The sequence below is a fragment of the Oxyura jamaicensis genome, chromosome 30, assembly GCF_011077185.1.
Source record: "Oxyura jamaicensis isolate SHBP4307 breed ruddy duck chromosome 30, BPBGC_Ojam_1.0, whole genome shotgun sequence".
NCBI lineage: Eukaryota > Metazoa > Chordata > Aves > Anseriformes > Anatidae > Oxyura > Oxyura jamaicensis.
The window spans coordinates 433,512-448,971 of NC_048921.1; the positions used below are offsets into that span (position 1 = coordinate 433,512).

The window sequence follows — 15,460 nt, forward strand, 5'->3', positions numbered from 1 at the left end:
CAGTGCGGCAAAGCCTTCGCCCTGCGCTCCACCCTGGCCCGGCACACACAGACCCATACTGGTGAGCGGCCCCATGCCTGCGGCGAGTGCGGGCAGTGTTTCTGGCAGCGGGCGCACCTTGCCTGGCACCGGTTGGTGCACACGGGTGAGCGGCCCTTCCTCTGCGGCCAGTGTGGCAAAGCCTTTGCCCTCAGCGCCATGCTGCTGCAGAACCAGCTGGTGCACACCGGCAAGCGCCCACACCGCTGCCCTGACTGTCCCCGTGCCTACACCCAAAGTGCCTACCTGGCCCAGCACCGCCGCAGCACCCATGCCAGCCAGCGGCCACACACCTGCCCCAAGTGCCTACGTGCCTTCGCCAACCGTGCCAACCTCCTGCGGCACTGCCGGGGCCATGCCGATGGGCGGCCCTTCACCTGCGGGCAGTGCGGGCAGCGCTTCGCCCAGTGGGCCAGCTTGCTGGAGCACAGCCAGTGGCACACGGGGGAGCAGCCGCACCGCTGTCCCCAGTGCCACCGTGGCTTCCGGCACCGCTCAGCCCTGCTGTGGCACCAGCAGGTGTATGCCGGTGAATGACCCTTTCCCTGCACCCACTGTGGCCGCCGCTACAGCTGCAGCTCGAACCTCCTGCTGCATCAGCGTGTCCACACGCCCGACTGATGCTGGACAAGCACCCATGGGTGACTTTGCTGCTGCAATGGGGACTATTCCTCCTCTGCTGGTTTCAAAAAGCGTTTGTCTTGCACTGTGCTGTGGCCACTGGCACCGTGGGGGCATTTGATGGTGTCATCTGGTGGTCGTCTGCTGGCCACTGCCAGCCCCGAGCCTTGAAGCTTTATTCCCACAGGAGAAACAGTGCCAGGTTTGTTTTAAATAATAATAATAATAAAAAAAAAAAATATACAGCAGTCACTTCTCCCCCCACCACAGGTTCGGTCCTGAGGCAAAGCAGGGCGTGGCCAGGCCACGGAGGGGGGATTTGGGCCAGTGCAACAGTGCAGGATGGGGAAAAAGGGGGGCAGGGGGGCTGGAGCCCCCGTTGTCACCCCAGCTAGGGGACAGTAGCAGGGACAAGCCTGGGGTGAGTGGGAAAGTACCATGGGGCTGAGCCCTGGCCAGGGAAGTGGCCATGGAAGAGGGGGTCAGGGGGGCCTGGGGCGCAGAGGTAGTGCCAGTGCAGCACCCAGGGGGCCTCTTGGGCTCCTTTGATGCCATCTGGGCTCACGTGTGGGATGTGGAGGAGGCTCGGGCTGGGCTCGGGCGGTGCCGCAGGCTCTTCTCGTCCTCCTGGGGAGAGAGGGGACGTGTGGGGGACACTGGGATGAGGACATAGCGCAGCAGCCATCAGCTCCCAGCTGGGGAGCTCTGCCCCATGTAACCCCCTCCACGCACACCTCTGGGGGCCTCCAGACTGCAGGACACCCCATTTTGGGGGTTTCCTGCAACTGGGGCCAGGATCTGCCCCATGTCACCCCTTCCATGCATGCAGTTGGGGAAACCTTGGGAGCTCCCAAGCTCTGAGTGGCCTCATTTTGGAGGGTCCCTGTGGTCAGGGAGGACTCACAGCCTCCGAAGTGCCAGCTCCAGGCCACTCAGTTGGGGCAAATGCTTCCTCCTCGCCCCGCGTTAGCTCCGGCCCCTCGTCCTCGTACTCGGTGAGGTAGTCGGACTCCTCTGGGGAGGGAAAGGGGGGGTCCTCGGGGTCAGGCCCTGAGCCCGGATTGGGCCCCCAGCCCTGCACCCTGGTCCCTGCTCACCATCTGCGTAGCCATCTGATGGGTAGGGCTTGGCGGGCTCGATGCGGGAGATGATCTCTGCCAGGTCTGTGAAGCCGGCACTGGGGCATGTGAGCACCTACGGGGCAGGGGGGAAATAGCGGGGAAGGTGTCTGAGATGCACCCCTAACCGTGAGAGGGGCAAGGCTGGGGGATGAGGATGGGGGACGTGAGATGGGTAGGGCAGTGGAAGGGTACTGGGAGGGGCAACGAGGGACAAAAGGTGCTCAGGCGGTGCAAGGGTTCGGGTAGCCCATGCCAGGATGCCCTTGGGGCAGGTTCCATGCAGCCACTGACACCTGCAGACCCCAGTGCCACCCCTGCTCACATCCATGCGTTTGCTCTCGTAGAAGTCGGCTGAGCGTCGGTCCTTCACCATCTTCTCGATGATGTCGCCCCGACTCCAACCGTCGAAGACCACCTTGCCGTGCTGGTACCCCACATCCTGTGGGGAGAGCGACCGCAGCCCGTTGGTGGCCTGGGCACCCTGAACGATAGCATGGGGCACCCCAAAGGATGGTCCAGAATCCCAGCTGATGGCTAGGACATCCCAACCAATGGCATGGGACACCCAATTGATGGCTGGAGCACCCAACTGATGGTCAGGGCACCCCCAAATGGTAGCCAGAAAACCCTAAACAATGACCTGGGGACTCTGAATCATGACCCTGGTACCTCAAATGATGGGCAGGACACTGCAGCTGATGGCCTGGGCACCCTGAATGATAGCTTGGGCAACCCGAGGTGATGGTCCAGTCACCCCATTAATGGCCAGGGCACTCAAATGATGGCTTCGACACACAACTGAAGGCAAAGACATCCCAACCAGTTGCTGGGGAACCCCAGAAATAGCTGAGATGTCCCAAATGATGGCCTGAGGTAAGCTGTTAATGGCTAGGAGACCCAATCAATAACCAGGGCACCCCAACTGATGGGCCAAAGCACCCCTAAATGGTGGCTGGGTCACCCAGTTCATTGCTGGTTGATCCTGCCTGATGACCAGGACACACTGCTAATGCTCAACAGATGCTCAAGGTACCCCGATCAATGTCAGAGGTATCCCATTAGTGGTTGGGGCATCCCAGTCAACACCCAGAACACCCCAGATGATGGCTGAAAAACCCCAACCAAGGACTTGAGACACCCTGTTGATAGTCCAGGCCACCCCCTCAGCCTCTCCATCCCTGACTCACGTAGATCTCGTCGAACTTGCCAAAATCCATGGTCTTGAAGCGGTCAATGGGGGGGCGGATGTACTCGCAGTACGAGCTGGACTTCACCACCTCCAGCTGCCGCACGCATGACACGTAGGCCAACCGCGACTGGATCTCTGCCATGTCAGGCACCTGCGAGAACAGGGAGCTCAGCACCCTGCCTGCACTGTCCCCACTGGTGTCTCCACATCCTGCTGCTCCTCACCTTGACTTTCTCAGCCCAGGGGTTGAGGCGTTTCCAGAGCAGCCACCAGCCTGACAGGCTGTCCCCGTAGTTGCACAGGTCTGTCTCGTCCTGGCTGCCCACATCGATGGCAATCACCGTCTTGGCACCCATGTTGCGGGCGATGTCGGCTGCAGGGTGGGAAAAGAGGAAGCTGGGTTGGCAACACCCTGGTTTTCCCCAGTCGGAGCCCACCGTGAGAGGCGGTGGCACAAGCGGAGCAGGGCGAGGGATTGTTCCTGACCATGGCAAAGCCATGCTGAGGGCTTGTGGGGGGGATGAGGAATGTCCCATGGGTGCTGGATTTGGGGGCAGGAGCCCAGTGGCATGATGTGCCAGTGGGGAGCAGAGCAGCGTTGCAACCTGCTGCATGTGCAAAGGTGACAGGAGGGTGCAGGCAAGTTGCAGTGTCCACGGTGGGATGAGAAGTGTGGAGGGACCCCCAGGAGGGCACCCAGTGCCAAGGACACCAGGATACAACGCATGGCAGATGAAGACAGCTTGAATGTGGAGGCAGATGGAGATGTCCCAGGAGGACACCTGGTACTGAGGACATCAGGAAATGATGATACAACAGGGACAAAGGTGACTTGCATGTCAAGGAGGATGGAGATGCTCCAGGAGGGCAAAAGACATCAAGAAACAATGACTCTGGATGGCTGAAGTTGGTTTGTGCATGAAGGAGCACAAAGATGTCCCAGGAGGGCAGCCAGTACCAAAGACACCAAAAGGTGTAGGATGGAGGGAGCTGGCTTGCAGAGTATGTTGATGTCCTTGGGAGGGCACCTGGTGTCAAAGACACCAAGAGATGGTAACAGATAGATGGAGCCGTCTTGCATGGGAAGGAGGACAGAGATGCTCAGAGAGGGCATCTAGTGCTGAGAAAACAAGGATGAGAGGATGATGCAAGATGGATGAAGGTGGTTGGCATGTGAAGGAGCATGAAGATGCTCTAGGAGGGCACCCAGTGCTGAGGACACCCAGATGTAATGCAAGACAGAGGGACATTTTTTGTACACGAAGAGTGAAGATGATCTGGAATCATCTTGGTGCTGAGGACACCAAGAGCTGACACAACACTGTGCGACTCTTGTACATGAGGGAGGATGAAGATGCCCCAAGAGGACACCCAACACCAAAGTATGATGCAAGACGAAGGGTCACATCTTGTATATGAAGAAACACAAAGATGCCCTTGGAAGCCGCCTGGTGCTGAGGACACCAAGAGACGATGCCAGGCAGATGGATGTCTCTTGCACGGGAAGTAGGATGAAGATGCCGAGAGGGGACCCAATGCCAAAGACACCAAGAATCAATGCAAAAGCATGCGAGACAGCCCAAATCCGTCCTCAACAGTGGATCGAAGACCATTGAAGACCCATCCCTTGGTGGACACACAGCTCCCACCCAACCGCCCGCCACTGGGGCTGGACCTGGAGCCGCATCAGCTGTGGCGGGCGGTGGCGGTGATGCTGTTGGGGCGCTACTTGCCTGGCAGGTTGTTGATGTAACCACCGTCCATCAGCAAGTTGCCATCCTTGGGGTCGCAGAGTGGCGGTAGGTACCCAGAAAGGGTCATGCTGGCTCGCACGTACCGCCAGAGCGAGCCTGCGCCGGCGGGGAACAAACGCAGTGAGCACGGCCCGCCCCACGCCTGCCTGAGCCCCCCAGGGGGCTGCCCCTCGTCCCTGCCCTTGCCCAGGGACATCTGCACCCCACGGGGGTCCAGTGGGCACCCATAGGTGGCAGAGGCACCCACCGGGGCGGCACGCACCCTGACTGGCCGTTTACAAAGCCTAGATGGCTCCACCTGGGATGGGATGTGGGGTTGTTTTGTGTGTTGTTTTTTATTTTTGGGTGGGAAAAGGGGGTGTTTTTGGGGGGCCGGTAGCCCCAGCGAGGGAGATGCTGACCTGGGACATTGTTAACATAGCAGCCATCCACGAGCCAGTGGCTGTCCTTGGGGTCGCAGAGCGGAGGCAGGTAGGGGGTATAAGATGCACTGGCTCGGACGTAGCGCCAAACGCTGCCTGCCGGAGGGAGAGGACACGGTCATGGTCCTGGGGGGATGGGACATGCGCTAGCCCCTGGCAGCAGGTGACTGAGGCTTCTGGCACTGGTGGGGTGTTTTTAGTCCCAAGAGTAAGCCACGCTGGGGAAAGCACCTTGGCCACAGTGGGATGGGGAAGGACAGAGGGTTAGGGGTGGTGAGTGGGAATTAGTTGGAGTTAGAGGCCAGAGGAGCAGGTGGAGCAAGAGCCAGGCTGTCTACAAGCCACCGCGTGCGCCCCATGGACGGTTCAATGTCCCAGGTGAGCTCCAGCACCAGGCAAGGATGAGGGGCAGCCACCACATTATCCCCACCACCACCACCGCGTGGTCCCCATCACCACCACTGCATTGTCCCCATCACAACATCCCCATCACAACACCACCACGTTGACCCCACCACCAGGTTGCCCTCACCATCATGTTGTGCCCACCACCATCACGTTGTCCCCACCATCACCACATCCCCAGAACATCACATTCATTGTCCCCACCATCATCACATTGTCTCAACCACCACCACCACGTTGTCCTCAGCAGGACAGCCCCACACCCCCATGCTGTGAGCAAGGGTTAGTGGTGAGCATATACGTTAGAGGGGACGTGCACACTCAAGGGGGGCAGCTCCACACCCCAATTCTGTTGCTAACCCCATCAAGGACATGGGGCATAGCTCAGGGGAACTGAGCTTTGCTGGTTACCAGCATTGTGTGGCCTTGGGACACCACCAATGCCTGGGCTCTGAGCCCTTTGCTTGCCAGGATGCGTCCTCCCCCAGCCAGGTGACAGTGGCACTGTTTTTGGGGTGCCGGTTAGGAGGGTCCCCGCACAGACAGACACGGCGGTGCCGGAGAGCGTCCCCAGTTCCCTGGGGAGCTCTTACCGTCTGTGTGCACCCGCATAGCCGAGGCCGTGATGTCAGTCGTGACATTGAAGTAGGGAAGCCAAAGGTCCTGTGGGGACAAGACGAGGTGGGTGACATTATGGGGACGGTGGCAGTGGAGTGGGGAGCCAGCTGGGACCCCCTGTGGGTGGGTGCAGCCCTGGGAAGGGCCACGTGGTGCACCTCGATCTGCTTGTCCTGGAAAACCTTGTTGATGCTGGCGTTGAAGGCAGAGCCTGAAAACATGGAGGTGATGGGGTAGGTGAGATCCAGGACGGTCTCGAACACCGAATTCATGCACTGGAGGAGAAGGTAAGGGGACGAAGGAGGAGGAGGAGGAGGAGAAGGAGAAAGAGGAGGAAAAGAAAGGAGAAAAAAGGAAAGAAGGAAAAAGGTGAATGAGGAGAGAAGGAGAAAAAAAAAAAAGGAGAAAATATAAGGAGGGAGAAAAAGAGGAAGAAGAAAAGGAAGAGGAACAGGAAGAAGAGAGGAAGGTGCTTTAGAAACACCCTGGCCATGGCTGGCCCCAGGCAGGCAGGGCACTGTGCTGGTGTCCACACAAAACGGTGATGGTGAGGGCCGGATGTGCACCCCTGCCCAGCTTCGCCAGGCACCCACCTTGGCCCACTCACGTGCCCGCTGCTTGGTGCGCACGGCGCTGCGCTCCTCGGCGTACAGCGCCCCGATGAAGGAGCCGATGGAGGTGCCACCAACCATGTCAATGGGGATCCCCGCCTCCTCCATCGACTTGATCACCCCGATGTGGGAGCAGCCCCTGGCAGGGGGAAGCAGACATGGGAGACGAGGTGGGGAAAAATAAAGAAAAAAGTGGTCATTGAATGATAATGAGAGCGGTCACCGAGGTGGGACACCCATCCCGCCGGGTCGCATCCTGCCCCAGTGCAGCACCCACCTGGCTCCGCCACCCCCCAGGACAAGGGCAATGGTGTTACCAGTGAGCACCCGCGCCAAGCGGGAGAAGTCGCTGTGCCGATCGGTGCTCTTCTCAAACACCTTCTCATACATCTCCCGCTGGGGACAGGGAACAATGGATGATGACGGCAGCAGAGCGCAGGGGACACCCGGGCTGGGGACATGTGGTGGTGGCACCTACCAGCTTGGCAGGGCTGCGACGGGAGAAAACACGTCGGGGACACTTGATGTGCAGATGGCCTGAGCACCAGCTCCGCATGTTGAGCCACTCGACGGTGCGGGACGGGCTGGGGCCATCCTCGCGGTGCAGGAGGACCAGCTGCTTCAGCGCGCGCACCGCTGTGTTCTCCAGCATCTGCTCCAGCTGCAGAGGACATCAGCTGCATGGCACTGTGTTGTTCCTGCCACACGCACCCTGCCACACGCCCCTCACCTCTCCCAGTGCCGGCTCCTGGTCGCCCAAGCCTATGATGAGGATGCAGTCAGCCTGACGGATGCAGCGCACAGTCCACGGCGTTAGGGTGCAGTCAGTTTGGTAGAGCACAATGCGGTGGATGTCTTCTTGCTGCGCCAACCAGCCCGACAGGCGATACTCCTGGATGCTGCCGGGATGGAGGGGTCAGACGCAGCACAGCGTTGGGTCACCAGCGATGTCCCTCCTGCCGGGAGTTACCTGTCAAGCGCTGAGGAGCCAAGTCGAGCACGGATGATGTCACTGGTGAGGAGCAGGGTGGGACCTGGGAGAGGCAGGACCGTGATCACTGCAATGTCATGTGGCTGTCGTCGTCACCAAGCCACAATCACCACCATTGCATGGTCACCACCATGCCATGGGGTTCAAATCACCACCAAGCCACAGTCTCCACCACACCATGGGGTTCCAGCACCCTTCCATGGCTATTGGTATGCCATGGAATTGTGGTCACCACTGTGCCATGGTCACTGCTACACCATGGGGCTGCTGTCAATGTCATATCATGGCCTAGGGTCACCACCACACCATGGTCACATCCATGCCATGGCCACCACCGTGCCGTGGTTGCTGCTGCCATGCCAACACTCACCAATGGCGTTAAGTGCGTGCTTGAGCTCCAATGTGAAGGCGGCCGTGGGCACGTCGTCGCACACCGGCAGCACCGCCACCGTTGACAGGTTGCTGGTAGGGTTGGTGGGCTCTGAGCTGGAGGCCATGCCCAAACCAGAGCCTGCATGACGAGAAGATGCGGTGGCAGCAGGAGGATAGCATGACAGGGCAGGGGACACTTCCTGGACTCTGCTCCGATGACAGCCACTGGCTCCAGAAAGGTGCACCCCTTGTCACCTTGTCCCCACTGTCCTTCATCCCTTTGGGACCCACCTGGAAAGGGGCCGCGGAGCTGCTGGAGGTTTCCCAAGATCTTCTGACTCAGGAGGTGGATGAGACGGGTGACAACCTATGGGACAAGTAGGGGGACAATCATCAGAGCTGGCGGGGCTCCCTGAGCCAGAGACACATTAACACCCCAGAGCAGGACCAGAACCAGCATCCCATGTGCTTTTTTGGGTGCCACCACCACCACCATCCATCTTTGGGGACCTCAGCGAAGAGCATCCCTTCAGGACACCAGCCTTTTTCCCCTGCCAGCTCTCATCACTGCCTTAATTCTTTAAGATGGTTTTAATGGGTGTCAGAACCACCAGTTGGGATACTGGGATGTGCTCCTTCCCCTGGAAGGACCAGCAGACCCTGGCATAGGGACCTCCAACATTGGAGGCCACCAGACTTCAACAGGACCAAGCCATGGACACCAGCACCAGCATCAATCCAGCCTCTCAAATCTCACAAAATGTTGAGGTTGGTGAGGTTTCAAGAATTCCCCTTAGGCACTCCTCTGCCACGCTCAGGTTGATCCCTTCTCCGTTTTGAGTTTTGACAGAGAGGATCCATCCCATCTGATCCATCTTCCCGTGGCAGTACGGTTGGGACCCCCCAGCACAACCCATTTTGCTCCGATGGCAGGGCAGGATTTTGGGGATACCTGAGGGTATCGACGCTTGATGTTGTTCAAGGTGCCCTCAGGAAGCTTAGCCAGCTCCGTGTCCCGGACTGCGTGGACTGTGGTGGCACGGGGCTGCCGGGTGAGGGCTTCCACCTGGAGAAGATGATGTATAGCTGAGACGTATAGCCAAGACGTATCACCCGTCCCAGTGCCAGCACGGGTCTCACCACGCCAATGAGGTCCCCGCGGCCGTACTCCCCAATGAGCTCCTTCTTGCCGCTCCCCTTCTGGATGACGGAGCGGAGGCGCCCGTTGAGCGCGATGTAGGTGCAGTCCGACTTGTCGCCCTGCCTGAGGACGCCACCAAAGGGACGTTACCCCTGTGCTAAGGGGGTCCCCACCGAGCCAAGGTGGGGGGCACCCACCTGTAGAGCGCCCGTCCGGCCTCCACCGCCATCCAGTCGATGGCGAAGTCCATCTGGCGCACGAAGGGTGACATGCGGGCGGCCACAGTGTGGGCAACACTCAGCACCACGCTGGGCTGCTCCCGCATGATCCTATGGACCAACAGCAGTTGGGGGACAAGGTGGCGGCCCCAGGAGATACCACCACCATAGATGCTGAGCTGTGTTCAGCCCAGAACCCCCCTCCAGCACCAAAACCCTTTCGTTGGTGCTTGGGACTCACTCATAGAAGTCCGATTTGGAAATCTTGAGGAAGGTGCAGTCACGGTTGGCCTTGATGGTGAAGATGAGGGGTTCACCAGTGAGCACGGCCAGTTGCCCCACCATCTCGCCAGGCTGTGTCAGGAAGAGGCAGACGTCCTCCGCCTTGTCGATCATCCTCTGGTACACATGCAGGCAGCCCCACAGCACGAAGTGGAGGCTCACATCCTGCCAAAATGGCACCCCGTCACCAGTACCCTGCCTTGATCACCCCCCGGGGGCAAGGGGTCCCCACCAGCAACGCTTGCGGTTTCTTCTGCTCCTCTTCACTGGAGCAGCTCCAGGGATGGTTCATGCCCCCCACCACCCATAGGGCAGGCACAGGAAATGCAGCACCCCACAAAAATATGGGGTAGGGAGAGCAAGATGTCACAGCAGCCCCGCAAAACCCAGACCTACCTGGTCCCCTTGACGGGCAATGACCGTCCCGGCTTTTGCATGATGGAGCAAAACACGATTGTTGAGCAGAGAAGGGTCCTGGGTGGAAGAAGGATTTCACATAAGGTGATAGGGAGCACCGGGAAACCAAAGGAAACTACCACAAAGTGATTGGGACCACCACAAGACCACAGGGGCCCGCCACGAGGTGATGGAGACCCACCATGAGGCAACAGGAGCCCACTACGTTGTGATGGGGACCCACCATGAGGTGACAAGGACACCAGAAGGCCACAGGGGCCCACCATGAGGTGATGGTGACACCATGAGGCAACAGGGCCTACCACGAGGTGATGGGGACCCACCATGAGGTGACAGAGAACCACCATGAGGTGACATAGACCCACCAAGAGGCCACGGGGGACCACCATGACACAATGGGATCCACCAAGAGGCAATGGGGAACACCATGAGGTGTTGGGGGCCCACCACAAGGCCACATGGACCCACCATGAAGCCATGCAGGCCCAGAACAAGCTGATGGGGAGCACCACGAGGCAATGGGGAACCACCACGAGGCCAAGATCTCCCCTCGCCAGCTCCGTTTGCGGTCTCACCTCCACCTTCATCAGCTTGACCAGCTCCTGCTTGGCAGCCTCAAAGATGGTGCTGGTCTGGCGGCCCTGGTAGGGCCCAAAGGGCCAGTCCCCGCTCGCTGAGTCATCTTCGCAGTAGTTGTAGCGGTAGATACCCGATGGCTGCTCCTCCACCGTCACTGACTTGCGCTCCTTGGGCTCATGTGAGACAGACTGAGGGGATGGGGGCCGGGTCCAGCACCGGTCTGCATCGAGGTGGACGCGGATTTGGGAGGACGCGGTTGGCCACGGCCTTACCCGGGAGAAGGCGGCCATGGCGCCGGTGCTGTCCTCCTGCAGTGACACCGAGATGCGGCCGCGCTCGTAGGCCATATCAAAGTCGGAGCGGGGACCCTTCTGGATGCCTGCACCCCGCCAGGGAGGGGACAGGGTGGTCACCAGTGGGGTACCGGGACCCCAGGCTGGGCGCACCGGGGGGGATTGCGAGGCCAGAGCGGTGCATGCTTGAGGCTGGGAAGGGGGGATGATACATGCCCATGCGGGCTGCAACAACACTGGGGAGGCTGCATGAGCCCAGGGTGGGACGTATGACCCTTAGGGGAGCTTCATGACCCTTAGGGGGCTGCATGAATCCAGAGTGAGAAGAATGACACTTGGGGGGCTTCACGACCCTTGTGGGAGACACATAATCCTCAGGGGGTCTGTGTGATCCTTGGAGGGTCTGCACAATACTTGGAGTGGTTGTGTGACCCTTGGGGTGGTTGTACGAGCCCAGAGTGGGATGCACAACCCTCAGGAGGTGACGCATGACCCCAAGGGCCCCCCCTTCTTTCCTCCAGCCCCCGACCCACCGGAGATATCCACTGGCATGGAGATGCAGCGGCTCAGCAGTGGCGGCGCAGGGGCATCCAGGGCTCCGGCTTTCAGCGGCTCAGCTGTGGGGTGAGATGGCCGTGAGTGGCCTCCTGCTGTGAGGTGGGGGGGGCGGGAGGGTAAGGGGGGTCTGGTCACCCCATCCCAGACCCTACCCAGCTCCGTTTGCCTTTCCCTGCCCTCTTCGGCGGCACTGAGCCCCCGCTTGCTGTGGCGGACGGGGCTGGTGCGGGTGGCGTGGCCGGGCTGTGGGAAGAGCCGCAGCGGCTGCATCTCCTGCAAAGGGGACGCGTCACCAGTGCAAGGACAATGGGGCGTCCCCCTTTTTGGGGGCATCCAGACAAGAACCCCATTTTCAGGAGGCTCTCTCCCACGCTCACGTGGCTGAAAAGCTCGTTGGTCAATCCCAAGTAATTGTGCAGTGCCAGGAAGGTGACGCGCTGCAAGCGCACCATGATGATCTGTGGGGACCAGAAGGCGTCAGTGTCCCTCATCCGCCCCTGGGGACACCTCCCCAGTATCCCCTCCCCGCTACCAGGCTCACCTGCACCACCCGCACCAAGCTTTCAGGGTATTTCTCGAAGACGGCTGAGAAGGCTTCGACTGGCAGCCGCAGCACAGTGGAGTCCTCCGCCGCCCGTGCACACACCGTCCGGTACGGCCGCTGGTGGCCCTAGGGGACAGCCAGCGGTGGCAGTGTCACTGCCAGGACGGTGAGACACCCCCCTCCCTGGCTTGGAGGGGGTATAGAGGGACAGCTGCAGCCACGGTCGGGGTGGTGGGGTTTGGGGATGACCACACTTGGTCCGGGAGAGGTTTGGGGACAGCCATGGTTGGGCTTGGGGACAGCCCCAGTGGCCTAGGAGAAGGTCTGGGGACAGCTGCAGGGCCGGTACCGTGATGACATCGAGGATGCTGAGCAGGCTGTGCACGCTGTCTCCGGGGAATACCTCTTTCATCACCGTCTCCTTTCCGTCCTACACAGCACAAACCCTCCTGCTCTTTACAGCCCTGTCCCCGCAGTGTCCCCATCCTGTCCCCAGCCCTGTCCCCGCACCGGTTCAGTCAGGAGCAGCTCTAGCTTGCCATCCTGCAGCACGTAGATGCTGGTGTCGGGCTGACCGGGTCGGAAGACGTAATCCCCTTGCTGACACTGCTGGAAAACCATGTGCTTGCAGAGCTCCAGGAACAGCGGCTTCTCAAAGTGTCCCAGCACGCTGTGAAGACAGGGACAGCAGGTGACACCAAGCCCAATGGGCACCACACCAAAAAGCCACCCCAGCATCCCATCAGCTCAGCACCAGGGGATGCAGAGAGGAGAGCATCCTCCGAATGCCCATGGGTCCATCACCCCATAAAACAGCTTTGGGTTGGGGATGGTGCGGCCAGATTGTGAACCCAGGGCCAGATCCTGAGCCTCACCGGACGTTTTTGAGCATGTAGAGCACCTCAGAGGGGAGGTGGGAATTGGCCACGTCGAATTCGGTCAGGTCGGCTTCCAGCACGGAGGGTGGGGGCTCCTTCAGCTGCAGTGTGGGCAGCTCCTTCTGGATACGCAGGAACCTGAGGGGACAGTGAGGTGACAGCGAGGTGACACCAGGCTCTGCCACCGCCCACCACCGGTGGCACCTCACTTTTTGGCAATGTTGAGCATCTTGAGCTTCTTCTTCATGCGGGGCCGCGAGGTGCTGGAAATGGTGGTGTCCACCAGGGAGGAGGTGGACTGGGAGACCTGGCGGAGACCGAGAGGGGATGTCACCTGCTGGTGACACCAGGGAGATGCCACCCCCGCTGCCACCCCGAGCATCACCTTGCGCATGATCTTGCGCCCGTAGAAAAGCACCTTGTCTCTCTTTCGGAAGCGGTATTTGGGTGTCCCCTGTGCCGGGACCTCTGGACAGCAGGAAGAGGACAGGTTAATGGGGCATGGCCCTGTCACCCCGCCACTGTCACCCACCCAAGGCCACCCACCTCGTGTCACCATCCTGTGCCCCCTGCCTTGTGCCACCTCCCCACACGCCCATCCCTCTATGATTCATGGAGGAAACTGAGGCACGGGTGGTGCTCAGGGTGTCACTCTGTGCCATTCCCCAGGACCACCATGGTGTTGTCACCTGGTGCCACTCACTCTTAAGGCGCAGCCGCCGGACCAGCACCACGATGGCAGCGGCAACGAGGACTGTGAAGAGGCTGAGGCCGAGCATCACCCCCAGTACCTGCGGAGGGAGACGGGGTCCCCATGAGGCCCCTGGACCCCCCCGTTGCATGGAGACAAGAGCGTGGCACTGCCACCCTGGTGACAAGCACGGAGGACAGGTGCTTGACGGTGTTGGGGACCAGGATGCTGTGCCTTGGGGTGTGGGGACAAGAACTTGTCCTCACAGGGGCTAAGCAGCATCGGGAACCAGGACGGTGTCCCTAAAGGCATGGGGACAAGTTTGTGTCCCCTTGGGGGTGCTCAACACTATCAGGACCAGGACACTGTCCCTTGCGACACGGGGACAAGTTTGCGTCCCTTCAGATGGGCTCAACAGTTCTGGGGACTGGGATGCTGTTCCTGGGGCGTATGGGGACAAGTTCCTCTCCCCTGGGGCACGGGGACAAGTTTGTACCCCCTTGGGGGTGCTCAGCAACACCAGGGACCAGGACACTACCCCCAAATGAGCGGGAACCACTTGGTGTCCGCTGGGGCACGGTGACAACCTTGCGTGCCTTTAGGGGCGCTCAACAGCAGCCAGTCCAGGACTGTGTCCCCAAGGCCAGGGGGACAGGTTTGTCACCTTCATTTCCCTTAATGCCATCAGGCACCAGAACACCGTCCCCTGAGGCAAAGGGAAATGCTTGCGTCCCTTTGGACTGGGATGTCAGGGACTGGGATGCTTTGGATGAGGACAACGGGGACCAGGATGTTCTGCCCAAGGGCGTGGGGACAAGTTGGTGGCACTCACCGCCCCGGTGGAGAGCTGCTCATCGGTGAACAGCTTGGGCAGCACGGCTGTCAGGGACGCGTCCTGCGGGGACAGGCGGCTGAGCCCCAGGGCAGGGGACACCCCAGGGTGGGGACCGTCACCCCATCCAGTGGCAGTGGCGTTTCCTACCTCCGCCTCCTCCTGCGGCTCCGACTCGCCCTGCCCCATGGCTGCCACGGGGCTCTGCCCATGCAGAAAGCTGCCAAAAAAGGGGGAAAACGGGACAAAATAATTCAGGGTTTGCTGTACAGAGAAGCGTAAGCAGAGTGGTGACAATAGGGTGATGTCCCAAAATGAGGTGATTCTGCCCCGATTAGACACAGGGGGGTCACAGCAGGGAGGGTCTGGGGTGTCCCCAGGGTGTCCCCGTGGCGCTGGGTGGCATGGAGGGGCTGGGTGAGGACTTCTGTGTCCCTTTGGGGACTTTCGCGTCCCCTCTCCCGGCAGGAAGAGGAAGCGGTGGCAGGAACTGTCAGGCGTTGCGACAGCCCTCGACACCATGCCGAGGCCACTGCTGGTCCCCATTGTCACACGTCACCCTGGGTGCCACCCCTGCTGCTTGCCCTGCTGGCACCCGAAGGGGACAGTGCCACCCCTAGCGTCCCCCGTCCTTCCCAAGGACGCCCGGGGAGGTGGCAGTGGCACCGGCAGGCACCGGCGTGGGGACGTCACCGAGGGTTGGCACATGTCACCCCCTGCCACTGCCACCATGGGTGGGGACAGCATGGGCCAGGGCCCCCCTGGGGGTGACAACTGCCCCCCCCATGGCTTCTTCCCCCACCCCCCCCAAGGCCAGTATTGCCCCCCCGGCTGGTTCTGCCCCCACCTAAGACAAAACTCTTCCAGTATTACCCCCCCCCCCC

The 15,460-nt window shown here is 60.5% G+C and overlaps 1 protein-coding gene across 5 annotated transcripts; it reads right to left on the bottom strand.

Annotated features, from left to right (window-relative positions):
- Window positions 1-863: 863 nt before the first annotated feature.
- PNPLA6 (patatin like phospholipase domain containing 6) lies at window positions 864-14,836 on the bottom strand. Of its 5 annotated transcripts, XM_035308718.1 has the most exons (36): window positions 14,727-14,836; window positions 14,577-14,639; window positions 13,757-13,844; window positions 13,439-13,521; window positions 13,263-13,360; window positions 13,051-13,191; window positions 12,686-12,845; window positions 12,525-12,605; window positions 12,173-12,301; window positions 12,009-12,089; window positions 11,784-11,904; window positions 11,607-11,690; window positions 11,053-11,159; window positions 10,777-10,968; window positions 10,181-10,258; window positions 9,744-9,949; window positions 9,482-9,613; window positions 9,284-9,407; window positions 9,096-9,209; window positions 8,435-8,510; window positions 8,142-8,282; window positions 7,751-7,814; window positions 7,511-7,679; window positions 7,259-7,441; window positions 7,058-7,176; window positions 6,763-6,919; window positions 6,328-6,444; window positions 6,145-6,214; window positions 5,126-5,242; window positions 4,704-4,820; window positions 3,195-3,343; window positions 2,969-3,121; window positions 2,104-2,220; window positions 1,758-1,854; window positions 1,565-1,674; window positions 864-1,287 (listed from the first exon to the last, which is right to left on the bottom strand). In XM_035308718.1, exons 1-36 carry the CDS (start codon window positions 14,763-14,765, stop codon window positions 1,222-1,224), a joined length of 4,143 nt encoding a protein of 1,380 aa, XP_035164609.1. In that variant the 5' UTR covers window positions 14,766-14,836; the 3' UTR covers window positions 864-1,221. The 5 variants fall into 5 exon arrangements, with proteins under 5 accessions (XP_035164609.1, XP_035164612.1, XP_035164608.1 ...); XM_035308721.1 differs by lacking the exon at window positions 5,126-5,242; XM_035308717.1 differs by having other exon boundaries at window positions 11,607-11,904.
- Window positions 14,837-15,460: the final 624 nt, after the last annotated feature.

Excerpts from the sequence above, each read along its gene's own strand:
- PNPLA6 (XM_035308717.1), bottom strand. The coding sequence starts at position 14,765 with ATGGGGCAGGGCGAGTCGGAGCCGCAGGAGGAGGCGGAG. Across the intron at positions 8,283-8,434 it reads GCTCCGCGGCCCCTTTCCAG|GCTCTGGTTTGGGCATGGCC; the intron begins GTGGGTCCCAAA and ends CTCGTCATGCAG. Across the intron at positions 2,221-2,968 it reads GCAAGTTCGACGAGATCTAC|GATGTGGGGTACCAGCACGG; the intron begins GTGAGTCAGGGA and ends CTCTCCCCACAG.